The 16,912-nt window shown below is 44.4% G+C and overlaps 1 protein-coding gene across 1 annotated transcript in view; it reads left to right on the top strand.

Annotated features, from left to right (window-relative positions):
* The window catches only part of LOC121538196 (solute carrier family 2, facilitated glucose transporter member 1-like), a 49,666-nt gene that overhangs the window by 17,086 nt on the left and 15,668 nt on the right, over window positions 1-16,912 (top strand). The window contains exon 2 of the mRNA XM_041846008.2: window positions 2,038-2,133. Within this exon, the coding sequence (XP_041701942.1) occupies window positions 2,038-2,133 (96 nt within the window). The remainder of the gene's footprint in view (window positions 1-2,037; window positions 2,134-16,912) is intronic.

The following is a 16,912-nucleotide window of genomic DNA, read 5'->3' as shown; positions in this document are numbered from 1 at the left end:
CCCTAATGGTCGACTATCAAATGCTCTGATGGGGAGTGGAATGGATAGGGGAACCAATGAAATGCCTTGACGGCGTGAGAATGTCCATAAAGTTCCCAGCTGCGCCTGAATCGACTAGCGGCTTACACTGGGGAACTACCATGTGATCGGGAAAGTGGATAGGTAGGGTACAGTGCGCAGCAGAGGGCTCTGAACGAGTGTGGGTGTTCGATACCTGGGGTGATGCGAGAGTGCCCTGCCTGCCGCCTCCAGGCCCAAAAGAGCGTTGACTACGACGTGTGGTGTACTGTCCCTTCGTGCCACCAGAGTGGCACTGTCGCTGTCGTCCTCCGCTCTCTCGGACGGCGGCTCCACCCAGCTCCATCAGCTCGGGATCCGAGTCGTCCGGGGTGGAAATGGGAAGACCCCTACCAGGACGTCCTCTGGCTGCCAACAGGTTGTCCAAACGGATGGCCATGTCCACCAGTTTCATGAAAGACAACATGGTGTCCCGGCAGGCTAGCTCCCGTCGGACGTCCTCCCGCAGATGGCACCGGAAATGGTCGATCAGGGCCCGCTCGTTCCACCCAGACCCCGCTGCCAGAGTCCGAAACTCCAACGCGAAGTCCTGCGCGGTCCTCGTCCCCTGCCTCAGGTGGACCAGATGCTCGCCCTCCTCTTGATCCTCGGTCGGGTGATCGAAGACCGCCCGAAAGAGGCGAGCGAACTCCCCGTAGTCCTCCAACGCGGCTCCTCCTTCGTTACAAACCGCGTTGGCCCACTCCAGGGCTTTCCCCGAGAGTCAGGAAACGAGGACGGACAACTTCTCCCGCTCCGATGGTGCCGGCCTGATGCTGGAGAAGTAAAGCTCCAGTTGGAGGAGGAATCCTTGGCAGAGTGCCGCCGTCCCGTCGAACGCCGTAGTCGGGATGTCTGGATCCCTCCGGGTGCTGGGGTGTAGGTGGCTGGATCCGGTTGACCAGCTGGTCTCAACAGATCGGGTCCTCTCCTCTCCAGGCGTTGGACGACCTGAAGAACCCGATCCATCGCTTCCCCCAAGCTGGCCAGCATCGTGGAATGCTCCTGGACCCGTGCCACGACTCCAGGCATGCGCTCTTCTCCCGCTGACTCCATAGCGGGTGGGTGATTCTGTGATGAGTGTGATAGAAGGAGTCAGGCGCAGGAGGCTAATCACCGAATGAAGAGTTTATTCCGTCGTACACAAATAGCGCTGGATAGTGACAAACAAAACAGGCACAGGGGAAAATCTACCCTGGCAATAACAATGTACGGGTAGCTCCACCGAGCTACACTACTCTCACAAAACAACAATCACCCACAAGGACAAGGAGGGCAGAGGGAACACTTATACATGGACTAATGACAGGATAAGAACCAGGTGTGTGTAATTAACAAGTCAAGACAAATGGAATGATGATATATGGAGCGGCAGTGGCTAGCAAGCCGGTGACGACGAACTCCGAAGCCTGCCCGAACAAGGAGGGGAGGCAGCCTCGGCGGAAGTCGTGACATCCAGGCTGTGTAAGGGCTATTTGACCAAGAAGGAGAGTGATGGAGTGCTGCATCAGATGACCTGGCCTCCACAATCCCCCGACCACCCAATTGAGATGGTTTGGGATGAGTCGGACGGCAGAGTGAAGGAAAAGCAGCCAACAAGTACTCAGCATATGTGGGAACTCCTTCAAAATTGTTGGAAAAGCATTCAAGGTTAAGCTGGTTGAGAGAATGCCAAGAGTGTGCAAAGCTGTCATCAAGGCAAAGGGTTGCTATTTAAAATAAAATTGGTTACTACATGATTCCATATGTGTTATTTCATAGTTTTGATGTCTTCACTATCATTCTACAATGTAAAAAAAAATATATACAAATAAAGAAAAACCCTTGAATGAGTAGGTGTGTCCAAACGTTTGACTGGTACTGTATATATAAAAAACAATAGCTCGTAGGATAATGCAATAACGCAATAATGCATGTGATTGAGCACTTTGAGCATTTCTTTGTAAAACTGAAGATACTTTATTATTTTTTTGCCCACAGGGGGTGACGCTCCAGCTGATGATGGCAGTGGGAACAGCTGTGATTGGCTCGCTGCAGTTTGGCTACAACACAGGGGTCATCAACGCTCCCCAAAAGGTGAGTGAGAAAGGGCCAATCTCAAATGGCACCATAATCCCTATATAGTGCACTACTTTTGCCCAGAGCCATGGAGGCCCTGTATAGAGAATAAGGTGCAACCACGTTTCTATGTTTGTGCCCCTTAAAGCCTGTCCAAACTCAGTGAATGTAAAGACAGTATTCTTCCTATTCTTTCTTGACACTCCTGACTAGCTCAGCAGGTTAAGATGTTCCTCAGAGATGCATGGCGCTTATAGATCTCCTACCCAAAGGTGCCGTACGCCCATGTCCAACGCCCATTTTCCAAGCCGTTACTAGTCTAGCAACAATACGTACCTCTGTCTGTGACATGAGTTAGATGGCAAATGTGACTATATATCAAGTGCCTCTTAACATTCGTTACCTGTTAGCTAATGGCCCATGTTACACGCAGTATTGGCTTTAAGATGATCAGGATCGATGATTAGGGGGTTGATTACTTGCTATCTTAAAGGGGAACGTTTATGTATAACCCTACGATTCAGTCCTAAACTGTTTTACTACATATCTGCATTTACTACATGTCTCGCTGCTCAGCCAAGTCACTAATCACTTTTTTACATGTAAATAACCTTCACAATATACAGTGGGGAAAAAAGGATTTAGTCAGCCACCAATTGTGCAAGTTCTCCCACTTAAAAAGATGAGAGAGGCCTGTAATTTTCATCATAGGTACACGTCAACTATGACAGACAAAATGAGGAAATAAAATCCAGAAAATCACATTGTAGGATTTTTAATGAATTTATTTGCAAACTATGGTGGAAAATAAGTATTTGGTCACCTACAAACAAGCAAGATTTTTGGCTCTCACAGACCTGTAACTACTTCTTTAAGAGGCTCCTCTGTCCTCCACTCGTTACCTGTATTAATGGCACCTGTTTGAACTTGTTATCAGTATAAAAGACACCTGTCCACAACCTCAAACAGTCACACTCCAAACTCCACTATGGCCAAGACCAAAGAGCTGTCAAAGGACACCAGAAACAAAATTGTAGACCTGCACCAGGCTGGGAAGACTGAATCTGCATTAGGTAAGCAGCTTGGTTTGAAGAAATCAACTGTGGGAGCAACTATTAGGAAATGGAAGACATACAAGACCACTGATAATCTCCCTCGATCTGGGGCTCCACGCAAGATCTCACACCGTGGGGTCAAAATGATCACAAGAACGGTGAGCAAAAATCCCAGAACCACACGGGGGGACCTAGTGAATGACCTGCAGAGAGCTGGGACCAAAGTAACAAAGCCTACCATCAGTAACACACTACGCCGCCAGGGACTCAAATCCTGCAGTGCCAGACGTGTCCCCCTGCTTAAGCCAGTACATGTCCAGGCCCGTCTGAAGTTTGCTAGAGTGCATTTGGATGATCCAGAAGAGGATTGGGAGAATGTCATATGGTCAGATGAAACCAAAATAGAACTTTTTGGTAAAAACTCAACTCGTCGTGTTTGGAGGACAAAGAATGCTGAGTTGCATCCAAATAACACCATACCTACTGTGAAGCATGGGGGTGGAAACATCATGCTTTGGGGCTGTTTTTTTGCAAAGGGACCAGGACGACTGATCCGTGTAAAGGAAAGAATGAATGGGGCCATGTATCGTGAGATTTTGAGTGAAAACCTCCTTCCATCAGCAAGGGCATTGAAGATGAAACGTGGCTGGGTCTTTCAGCATGACAATGATCCCAAACACACCGCCCGGGCAACGAAGGAGTGGCTTCGTAAGAAGCATTTCAAGGTCCTGGAGTGGCCTAGCCAGTCTCCAGATCTCAACCCCATAGAAAATCTTTGGAGGGAGTTGAAAGTCTGTGTTGCCCAGCGACAGCCCCAAAACATCACTGCTCTAGAGGAGATCTGCATGGAGGAATGGGCCAAAATACCAGCAATAGTGTGTGAAAACCTTGTGAAGACTTACAGAAAACGTTTGACCTGTGTCATTGGGTATATAACAAAGTATTGAGAAACTTTTGTTATTGACCAAATATTTATTTTCCACCATAATTTGCAAATAAATTCATTAAAAATCCTACAATGTGATTTTCTGGAGAAAAAAATTCTCATTTTGTCTGTCATAGTTGACGTGTACCTATGATGAAAATTACAGGCCTCTCTCATCTTTTTAAGTGGGAGAACTTGCACAATTGGTGGCTGACTAAATACATTTTTTCCCCACTGTATTATTGCATTACCAATATTTTTCAGTATATCTTTCTTGCTTTATTACCTTTTTTTGTATTTGTATTTGTGCTCTTTTTGACTTAGTTATTGTGTTATTGTTACTATTATTGAATGCTGTGCATATGTCGAATAAACTCTGATTTGATTTGTTTGTCAAGGATTGCATCTCATCTCTCCATCAAGAGCCCCGCCAGGTCAATCAAAGGTGATACATCAAATACATGTAGGATCTTTGACTGACATGGTGAGACACGCTGGTGAGATGAGATTAGACTCACTCCTTCTACTGAATTGAACACTTGGCTACAGATGTTAGATCTTACTTTGACCTGTTTCGTAGCAGGGGTAAAAATCCTCCTGCAGCAGGAGGATTTTAATGTCTGAAGAAATATTTAGAATCGTCACAAGGGGGAAGCTGTGTTTGTATACAATGCAATACCGTACCTATTCTCTTAGAAAAAATAACCTAAAACGGTTTTTCGGCTGTCCCAATAGGAGAACCCTTTGAAGAATCCTTTTTGGTTCCATGTAAAACCCTTTCCAAGGAGGGTTTTACATGGACTCCGTAAGAGTTCTACCTGGAACCAAAAATAGTTCTACCTGGAAGCAAAAGGGGTTCTCCTATGGGGACAGCTGAAGAACCCTTTTGGAGCCCTTAGACTGCAGGTCCACTGGGCTCCAGTTCAAGTAGCCCATGTAGGCTACGTGCAGGCTACAGCGCGTCTCGTGTGAATTCTTATGTGGATTATAATAAATCAACATATTTGTAGGGAGTAAATGTATTTTTTTCGTTAGGGGAAATCCTTTTATTTTTTTATAATTTGTATTATACTGTATGTTCAAGGCAAGCAATAGGCAGAATAAATCATCGGTGGCCTCAGTGCCTATGTGGTCCAGCAGTTACAACTGCTGACCCCGTCAGTGCTTAATTTGAGCCGGATCCTGCACCTCTCAGACTTGACCTCGTTTGTTCCAGCACCTATTTGCCCGGCTCCCGTACCTCATGCGGCATTATTTATACAATTTGTTCACTGTTTGCACTGTAAACATTTTTTAAAAATCAATCAGAGTTAAATCAAGTTGCCTCCTGGTTATTTCTTCCACCTCCCAGAACAACCATCATGTAAAAGCGCGGTGATCCTTCTGCGCAATCATCCTAATCCTTCCACACTGATTTCAGAACTGCTCTCTAATTTGTACATATACAGTGAAGGAAAAAAGTATTTGATCCCCTGCTGATTTTGTACGTTTGCCCACTGACAAAGAAATTATCAGTCTATAATTTTAATATTAGGTTTATTTGAACAGTTAGAGACAGAATAACAACAACAAAATCCAGAAAAACGCATGTCAAAAATGTTATAAATTGGTTTGCATTTTAATGAGGGAAATAAGTATTTGACCCCCTCTCAATCAGAAAGATTTCTGGCTCCCAGGTGTCTTTTATACAGGTAACGAGCTGAGATTAGGAGCACACTCTTAAAGGGAGTGCTCCTAATCTCAGCTTGTTACCTGTATAAAAGACACCTGTCCACAGAAGCAATCAATCAATCTGTCAGACTGCTGAATGTGGATGTGGTGCAGGAATCAGGCGCAGGACACAGAAGCTTCGTCCAACAGACTTTAGTTGACGACAACGAAATACAAACGGACCTCAAAAGAGCCCGGAGGCGAGCGATTACGCACACCATGCGTTAACACCAAAATTACAAGAAGCGCGCACACAAGTGCGAAAACTCTCCAAACAAATGGAGCAAAACAATCACAGCACCTGCTGACAGGCGGAACATTTACACACAACACACGACTAACAAAACGAGAACTTATAGGACACATAATTAACACTAAACGGAAACAGGTGTACAAATAAGACAAAACCAAACAAACATCGAAAACATACAACGGTGGCAGCTAGTACTCCGGGGACGACGACCGCCGAAGCCTGCCAGAGCAAGGAGGAGGAGCAGCCTCGGCCGAAACCGTGACACAATCAGATTCCAAACACTCCACCATGGCCAAGACCAAAGAGCTCTCCAAGGATGTCAGGGACAAGATTGTAGACCTACACGAGGCTGGAACGGGCTACAAGACCATCGCCAAGCAGCTTGGTGAGAAGGTGACAACAGTTGGAAGAAATGGAAGAAACACAAAAGAACAGTCAATCTCCCTCGGCCTGGGGCTCCATGCAAGATCTCACCTCGTGGAGTTGCAATGATCATGAGAACGGTGAGGAATCAGCCCAGAACTACACGGGAGGATCTTGTCAATGATCTCAAGGCAGCTGGGACCATAGTCACCAAGAACACACTACGCCGTGAATGCTGAGCTATAGTCAATGAACAGCATTCTTACATAGGTATTCTTCTTGTCCAGATGGGATAGGGCAGTGTGCAGTGCGATGGCTATTGCATCGTCTGTGGATCTATTGGGGCGGTAAGCAAATTGAAGTGGGTCTAGGGTGTCAGATAAGGTAGAGGTGATATGATCCTTAACTAGCCTCTCAAAGCACTTCATGATGACCGAAGTGAGTGCTACGGGGTGATAGTCATTTAGTTCTGTTACCTTTGCTTTCTTGGGTACAGGAACAATGGTGGACATATTGAAGCAAGTGGGGACAGCAGACTGGGATAGGGAGAGATTGAATAGGTCCGTAAACACTCCAGCCAGCTGGTCTGCGCATGCTCTGAGGACGCGGCTAGGGATGCCGTCTGGGCCGGCACCCTTGCGAGGGTTAACACGCTTAAATGTCTTACTCACATCGGCCACGGAGAAGGAGAACCCACAGTCCTTGGTAGCGGGATTGTGGGCAGGTGCAATTTGGACGGAGGCTCAGTTCAAGACCAAGCAAACATATAACCCCTGGCTTGTCAAGCAAAATTCAAAGCTGGGCTGTACAACATGCAAAAAGGTAGGGAGTTTGGGCCCGGAAAAGACTGGAGGGATGAAACTTGCAAAAGAGTGGGTGGAATGTACAGTAACATCCTCTGCCTCTAACGTAAAAAGCAACAAAGAGCCCTCAGAAAAAATTATTTTGAACATGACCAAACCAAGGCTCATTTAGCGGCAGCAAGCATTGTAGACAAGGCTAAAGAGGACACCTTAACACAGGTTGTAGTTAACGCTCAAAATAGAAACATAGACACTAGAGCCAGAGTCTTCTGGACAGCTTACAATGAGGCTAAACGTCACAGACCCGCTCACGGTTTTGAGCAAAACATTTACTGTCAGGAGTTAAATGGACTTGACATGGGGAGAATTCTCCATTCCAATGTTGCTTGCTCCAACATACAGCAACATATTTCATCCGAAATGAAGCGAAAACTATTTGAAAGAATAGTACAGTGCTCTCCCAAAATCTGCCTAATGCTCGATGAGGCTACTAGTTTGAATAAAAAGAGTGCCTTCATTGTATACATCAGACTTCATATGGATGACCCAGCAAACATTTCTGTTGATCTTGTAGAACTGGAGGATGTACAGTGGGGAAAAAAAGTATTTAGTCAGCCACCAATTGTGCAAGTTCTCCCACTTAAAAAGATGAGAGGCCTGTAATTTTCATCATAGGTACACGTCAACTATGACAGACAAAATTAGATTTTTTTTCTCCAGAAAATCACATTGTAGGATTTTTTATGAATTTATTTGCAAATTATGGTGGAAAATAAGTATTTGGTCAATAACAAACGTTTCTCAATACTTTGTTATATACCCTTTGTTGGCAATGACACGGGTCAAACGTTTTCTGTAAGTCTTCACAAGGTTTTCACATACTGTTGCTGGTATTTTGGCCCATTCCTCTAGAGCAGTGATGTTTTGGGGCTGTCGCTGGGCAACACAGACTTTCAACTCCCTCCAAAGATTTTCTATGAGGAGATCTGGAGACTGGCTAGGCCACTCCAGGACCTTGAAATGCTTCTTATGAAGCCACTCCTTCGTTGCCTGGGCGGTGTGTTTGGGATCATTGTCATGCTGAAAGACCCAGCCACGTTTCATCTTCAATGCCCTTGCTGATGGAAGGAGGTTTTCACTCAAAATCTCACGATACATGGCCCCATTCATTCTTTCCTTTACACGGATCAGTCGTCCTGGTCCCTTTGCAGAAAAACAGCCCCAAAGCATGATGTTTCCACCCCCATGCTTCACAGTAGGTATGGTGTTCTTTGGATGCAACTCAGCATTCTTTGTCCTCCAAACACAACGAGTTGAGTTTTTACCAAAAAGTTATATTTTGGTTTCATCTGACCATATGACATTCTCCCAATCCTCTTCTGGATCATCCAAATGCACTCTAGCAAACTTCAGACGGGCCTGGACATGTACTGGCTTAAGCAGGGGGACACGTCTGGCACTGCAGGATTTTAGTCCCTAGCGGCGTAGTGTGTTACTGATGGTAGGCTTTGTTACTTTGGTCCCAGCTCTCTGCAGGTCATTCACTAGGTCCCCCCGTGTGGTTCTGGGATTTTTGCTCACCGTTCTTGTGATCATTTTGACCCCACGGGGTGAGATCTTGCGTGGAGCCCCAGATCGAGGGAGATTATCAGTGGTCTTGTATGTCTTCCATTTCCTAATAATTGCTCCCACAGTTGATTTCTTCAAACCAAGCTGCTTACCTATTGCAGATTCAGTCTTCCCAGCCTGGTGCAGGTCTACAATTTTGTTTCTGGTGTCCTTTGACAGCTCTTTGGTCTTGGCCATAGTGGAGTTTGGAGTGTGACTGTTTGAGATTGTGGACAGGTGTCTTTTATACTGATAACAAGTTCAAACAGGTGCCATTAATACAGGTAACGAGTGGAGGACAGAGGAGCCTCTTAAAGAAGAAGTTACAGGCCTGTGAGAGCCAGAAATCTTGCTTGTTTGTAGGTGACCAAATACTTATTTTCCACCATAATTTGCAAATAAATTCATAAAAAATCCTACAATGTGATTTTCTGGATTTTCTTTCCTCAATTTGTCTGTCATAGTTGACGTGTACCTATGATGAAAATTACAGGCCTCTCTCATCTTTTTAAGTGGGAGAACTTGCACAATTGGTGGCTGACTAAATACTTTTTTCCCCACTGTATCTGCTGGGGGAATTGTCCGTAATCTGTTATCTGCATTAGAGGGTGTAAAGTTTACTAAGGACTTTCTCTCCAAATCCCTCATTGGAATTACGTGTGATGGTGCGTCTGTCATACTGGGACGCAAGAGCGGAGTAGCAACAAGGCTCCAGGCCCTCTTCCTTATATAACTGTTTGGTACTGCTCGGCACACAGGCTTGAGCTTGCAGTAGGCAATATGGTAAAAGAGATGGGAGCTATCAATCATTTAAAAATACTTATGGACAAGCTATATGCGCTTTATACCATATCCAACAAAAACTGAATGGAGCTGAGGGAGTGCACAGAGAGTTTAGACATTCAGCTTTGCAAAATCGGCAGGATCTCGGACACTAGATGGGTGGCATCCAGTTTTAGAACTGTAGAATGTGAAAAAATTACCTGGCTCTTCACAATCATTTCACCACAGCAGCTGATGATGCCTCCCGCGACGGCGTGACCCGTCAGAGCTATAGTGGCCTTGCCATGCACATATCCTCGCATGCATTTGTTAACAATCTAGGCCTTATGTGTGATGCACTTCAAGAACTATCTGAATTGTCACTCGAGCTCCAAAAGAGAGACTGCACAATTATTACTGCCCACAGGGCAGTCACCAGGGAAGCGAGGGTGTTCAGTGCAATGGCAGAGCAGCCAGGCCGACACACACAACTCAGCCAGAGAGAGATTCAGGAGAACTCTTTCCAAGGCGTCAAACGGAATGGTGGAAGACCCAGCGACAGAGTTTGGCACTGACAATCCATGTACGGTCATACGGGCCTACGGGCAGTACAGGGACACTAATGGTAATGATAAAGGAGACATTCCAGATGGACTTAAAGAGCTGTTGATGGTGTTCAGCAACATCCCCATCTCCATTGCAGAATGCGAGCAGGGATTTTCTCAAATGAATCTGATTTGCACCTCAACCCGAGCCTCTCTGCATACCTCCATCATATCAGGGCTACTCTTTCTGAACCTTGTTGGCCCACCCCTGACCAAATTCAACAAAGTCCCCTATGTGAGGTCATGGATTGCTAAAGGACACAGATGTGTCACAGACACCAGGAGCAAAACAAGAAATAGGGGGGAGAAGACGCACCAGGAAATGGCTGTGTTGTGGGAGGTTTTGGAAAACTAAGGTAGGAACATATTTTTCCTTAACAAACTTGTTCTGTACTGTGAAGTTAATCTGAATATGCGCTTCATATTATCACATAGGCCTATATATTATAATGTGTTCTCTGTAGCCTACATTGATTTATTTTATTTGAATTATGTTCTGATATCATATCAAATTATTTTGATATGTTTGTTCTACTGCTACATTGATGTCTTGAAAAGTATATGAAATTGGAGTCTTGTAAGCCCCACAGTTGAGTATGTGTGCATATGCATATGGCGGGTGTTCTGCAGTGGCGCTTAAAAATGTTGCTGTACATTGATGTCTTGAAAATTAGGCTATAAGAAATTCAGACTTGTAAGCCCGACAGCTATACTAGAGTATGTGGGCATAATATATGTTTGAGACCAATGCATGGCCGACGCGTGACGGTGGCTGTGTGAGAAGCTCGCCTGTATCTCTCACAGAGCTAGAATGAGATTCACTTTCTATGATCTCTCTCCCTCTCTGCTCCGATAGACATGACCCTGAACTCTCATCTCTCAAGCGTTGCACTTAATCATTTATTTAGACTCTATGCTGTAGGCCACCAAAATATCTGATCAACTTCCAAATATTGTTTTACAAGAGAGAGAGAGAGATAGGCTTTTGCGCATCATTGGGTGAGTCAGTGAAACTAGAAAGCATTTTTATGACTATAATTTCCTCCTCATATTGTAGCCGACAATATGTCTCCACACACCTAGGCCTAGACTATTGATCGATTCTAGACAAGGTCGTTTTTATTGATCTCTGATTCTCAGACTTAGAATTGCATGAAATGCGTTTATAAAAGGCCAACATTTCCCTCACATTATGCTACAACAATGTACTCCATGTGTGCAACTTCTGTAAGTGCCTCTACTCTACTGCTCTATGCCACTACGCAAATGCGATGATATGAATGCAATGCTTTATTATAACGTCCGGTACCTCAGAACTCCCCAGGTCACCCCCCTCTCGTGCTCACTGTTTGTTCCGGCACCTCCCGATTTACAAATTAAGTACTGCCCGTCACACATATGCCAGAGTCAGCATGGGTTCGAATTCTGTCCACTGCCCTTTGACTCACCCTTCCCCATGTTTCCAACACTGTTCTATCTCTTCAATAAAAGCAACAAAATTACAAAAGGAGTGGGACTACCCCACTCATAAAAAATATTTAAGAAATAATAAATCATTGGACAAATAACAATTAGATTGTGAGCGCACGTCCAACATAAAACATGACTATAAATCGTACAAGGTAGCCTAAATGTATTCATAAAACATGCACAGACCTAACAAGCAACAATAGATGCTATGCTAACTGATTCCACCATTGAAAGAGAAAACAAACAAAGAAATAGAAAATAAACTCTATATGCTGAGATTCAGGCCAGATTTTGAGGTGGAAATTAAAACCTTCAAATCAAATCAAATTGTATTTGTCACATACAGGTGTTTAGCAGATGTTATAGCGGGTGTAGTGAAATGCTTGTGCTTCTAGCTCCGACAGTGCAGTAATATCTAACAATTACACAACATATACCCAATACACACAAAAAAGTAAGGAATGGGATTTAAGAATATATACATATATGGACAAGCAATGACAGAGCGGCATGGACTAAGATACAGAATAATATTATAGAATAGAATGCAGTATATACATATGAGATGAGTAGTGCAAGATATGTAAACATTATTAAAATGACTAGTGTTCAATTTCTTAAAGTGGCCAGTGATTTCAATAGGCAGCAGCAGCCTCTAATGTGCTAGTGATGGCTATTTAACAGTCTGATGGCCTTGAGATAGAAGCTGTTTTTCATTCTCTCTGTCCCAGCTTTGATGCACCTGTACTGACCTCGCCTTCTGGATGATAGCGGGGTGAACAGGCAGTGGCTCGGGTGGTTGATGTCCTTGATTATCTTTTTGGCCTTCCTGTGACATCGGGTGCTGTATGTGTCTTGGAGGGTGGGTAGTTTGCACCCGGTAATGCGTTCAGCAGACCGCACCACCCTCTGGAGAGCCCTGCGGTTGTGGGCGGTGCAGTTGCCGGGCGGTGATACAGCCCGACAGGATGCTCTCAATTGTGCAGTGAAGTTGTTTCCTACCTTCACCACCTGGGAGCAGCCCGTCAGGAAGTCCAGGACCCAGTTGCACAGGGCGGGGTTCAGACCCAGGGCCTCGAGCTTAATGATGAGCTTGGAGGGTACTATGGTGTTGAATGCTGAGCTATAGTCAATGAAGAGCATTCTTACATAGGTATTCCTCTTGTCCAGATGGGATAGGGCAGTGTGCAGTGTGATGGCAATTGCATCATCTGTGGATCTATTGGGGCGGTAAGCAAATTGAAGTGGGTCTAGGGTGACAGGTAAGGTAGAGGTGATATGATCCTTAACTAGTCTCTAAAAGCACTTCATGATGACAGAGGTGAGTGCTACAGGGCAATAGTCATTTAGTTCAGTTACCTTTGCTTTCTTGGGTACAGGAACAATGGTGGCCATCTTGAAGCACGTGGGAACAGCAGACTGGGAAAGGGAGAGATTGAATATGTCCATGAACACACCAGCCAGCTGGTCTGCGCATGCTCTGAGGACGCGGCTAGGGATGCCGTCTGGGCCGGCAGCCTTGCGTGGGTTAACATGCTTAAATGTCTTAATCACAGTCCTTGGTTGTGGGCCTCGTCAGTGGCACTGTGTTATCCTCAAAGCGGGCGAAGAAGGTGTTTAGCTTGTCTGGAAGCGAGACGTCGTCTGTAGACCCTGCCACATACGTCTTGTGTCTGAGCCGTTGAATTGCGACTCCACTTTGTCTCTATATTGATGTTTTGCCAGTTTAATTGCCTTGCGGAGTGAGTAGCTACACTGTTTTTATTCTGCCATATTCCCAGTCACCTTGCCATGGTTGACTGCGGTGGTTTGCGCTTTCAGATTTGCGCGAATGCTGCCGTCTATCCACGGTTTCTGGTTAGGGTAGGTTTTAATAGTCACAGTGGGCACAACATCACCTATACACTTCCTGATAAACTCTGTCACCGTTTCAGTGTATATGTCTAAATTATTTTTGGAAACTACCCGGAACATATCACAGTCTGCGTGATCGAAACAATCTTGAAGCGTGGATTCCGATTGGTCAGACCAGCTTTGAATAGTCCTTAGCACGGGTACTTCCTGTTTGAGTTTCTGCCTATAGGAAGGGAGAAGCAAAATGGAGTCGTGGTCAGATTTGCCGAAAGGAGGGTGGGGGAGGGCCTTATAACCATCCCGGAAGTTTGAATAGCAATGGTCGAGGATTTTAGCAGTGCGAGTACAACAGTCGAGATGTTGATAGAACTTCGGCAACCTAGTCCTCAAATTTGCTTTGTTAAAATCCCCGGCTACAATAAATGCAGCCTCAGGATATGTGGTTTCCAGTTTGCATAAGGTCCAGTGAAGTTCTTTGAGGGCCGTCGTGGTATCGGCTTGGGGGCGATATACACGGCTGTGACTATAACAGAAGATAATTATCTTGGGAGATAATACGGTCAGCATTTGATTGTGAGATATTCTAGGTCGGGTGAACAGAAGGACTCAAGTTCCTCTATGTTACTACAATTACACCATGAGTCGTTAGTCATGAAACACACACCTCCGCCCTTCTGCTTCCCGGAGAGATATTTATTACTGTCTGCGCGATGAACTGAGAACCCATCTGGCTGGACCAATTTCGACAGAATATCCCAAGAGAGCCATGTTTCCCTGAAACAGAGTATGTTACAGGCCTTGATGTCTCTCTGGAAAGAAATCCTTGCCCGTAGTTCATCAACTTTGTTAACCAAAGATTGAAGATTAGCGAGTAGAATACTTGGAAGCGGTGGGTGGTGTGCGCGCCTCCTAAGTCGGATCAGCAGGCTGCTCCGAGTGCCTCTCCTCCGCCGGCGATTTTTTGGGTCAGCCGCTGGAATCAGTTCAGTTGCCCTGGGGAGTGCAAACAAAGGATCTGCTTTGGAAAAGTCGTATTCCTGGTCGTAATGCTGGTGAGTTACCGCCACTCTGATATCCAATAGTTTTTCCAGGCTGTATGTAATGATGCAAAACACTTTCTGAGCTAATAATGTACAAAATAATATATAAAAAAAACAAAATACTGCAAAGTTTCCTAAGAGCTAGCCGCCATCTTCGTCGGCGCCAGGTTTCAGAGGACTTTTAAGCATTGAATACATGCAGGTTTGCCCTTTCAGTTTTGATTCACGCACTTAATGAGTGGAGGAGTTCCACCAACGGATTGTTATTTTTTCAATGAATCCCTTACGAAAAATTAATGCAGTCAGAGTCCAGTATAACTGCAGTATGCAGCAAATACTGCGTCCAAAATAACACAGTTTTTTTTTACTGCAGTAATTTTGCAGTGTAACTGCAGTTAGAATGCAGTATAACTGCAGTTCATCTGCAGTACACTGTAGTTATTCTGCAATTACCGCGTCCAAAATACCACAGTCGACTGCAGTTACTGAACTTTTACTGCAGTTTCAAAACTGCAATCTTTTTTTTGTAAGGGTTCAGATAGCCTACAGCCCACTTTAGGCCCACAAGTTAATTGCATTTATTTCAGTTTTCAAGAAGTAAAACGAACTTTCTGATAATCTACACATCAAAGAAAAGTGTCTTAGCTCAATAAAATTGTCTTTGGATAGGCTCAAATGCATAAACATCCTTACGAAAATAAATATTAAAGCCACACAATACAGGCTTTCAATGACTTCAAATGCCGGCATCAAACTGAAAGTACAGTAGGCCTATGCTACTATAGCCGGAACATAACAGTTTAGCAATGGGAATCTCACCTACTGTAAGGGCCATCCACACCAAAGACCATTACTATATTGACAAATGATACATAGCCTAACTACAAAACGTGGGTAAGCATCCACACTGGAGGAAAGTTTATTGTTCTACAGTAGGCCTACATCTGTCAATCAACTGATGGCTCAAATCAGCTCATCAACTCAGTCAGGGAAACTCAAGCAGTAGCCTATTATCGGTTTTCATACCTTTCATTATGTGACAATGGATAGGCTAATGGTTAGCCTACAGAATGTATTGGAATATAATCAAATAACAAGGGGCCTATTTCAACCATCAATGGCACTAGATTATCGCCAACTGATGTCTCGTTAACCCATCAACACTCGCTAAATTCACCCACACATCTAATCTCAATTGCAACCATTATTGGTCACCACATTACCGCTCCCTAAAAAATGTTGTCAGTGTTACCTTAGTCCTGTTTGAAACCAAAGTCTTTCAAGATATGTTCTGCCTCAGGTTGGTATTATCTTCTGAATTTAGTCATTTTTGAACAGTCTAAGGGCTATTTATCTATTTGACAAGCATTCCATACAATTGAAATAGAGTATTTCCTCGTTTACCACAGCAAATCTACTGTGGCAATTTACCCAACACTTTGTATGAATGGAAACTAATGTTGCTGTACTATTATTATTTTATTTGTTTACTATTTATGTTATACATTAAATACAACTGTCTTTATAATAAACATGTCAAGACAATCAGTGGGATTGAGTTATTGTGCCAGAAGGGCGTGGGCCGGAATCGAACCCCCGGCGACACGCTATGGCTTATATGTGCATGCTGAAGGCAGCAGCCCTAACCACTGTACCACCCCAGGCCATGATTTAACTCAATTTTGACAGTTGATTTGTAATCTTAGGTTCACTAGTAGCCTTAAAATTAAAAAAAATTCAATAATATATACTGTAGATTTAAAAAATCACAAGGCTTCTTCGAATTTCCAGCTGTGCAAGAACAAATTTTACGACAAAGGTGTAAGTGACAGTCTGGCAGATATACTGGAGAGACTCTGGGACTGTATGGACTTTATACCAGCAGTTTCATGAGAAAGTTACTTGAGGTTTAACTGAAGCCTGCTCTGTAAATAAGAATGTGTATTACTGTGTGTGTGTGTGTACTTATATTTGTATGTGTGTGTGTGTGTGTGTGTGTTTATGTGTGTGTTTATGTGTGAGTTTGTGTGTGTGTGTGTGTGTGTGTGTGTGTGTGTGTGTGTGTGTGTGTGTGTGTGTGTGGAGGGTGTGTGTGTGTTTGTGTGTGTGAGTGTGTATGCATATGTGTGTGTGTGCATGTGTGTCTGTGTGATTTGGGAGGTTTAAGGCCATCGATGAATCCTGGAGCCTCTTCAGGACACATGAGCACTGTAAATAGCCATGTAGATTAAGATTACGTCAGTCTAAAGTTGTGTAGGCCAGTGAGGTAGCTGCTAGTGGATCAAGTATCTTTGATACTTTGTCATGCAAGGCTTGTAGTCACCTCCACGGTCTGCGGTGGAACATCAC

This window comes from Coregonus clupeaformis, chromosome 24, assembly GCF_020615455.1.
Source record: "Coregonus clupeaformis isolate EN_2021a chromosome 24, ASM2061545v1, whole genome shotgun sequence".
NCBI classification, from domain to species: domain Eukaryota; kingdom Metazoa; phylum Chordata; class Actinopteri; order Salmoniformes; family Salmonidae; genus Coregonus; species Coregonus clupeaformis.
Note: the sequence above shows the minus strand (reverse complement) of the source record. Positions and strands in the feature narration are given on the sequence as shown.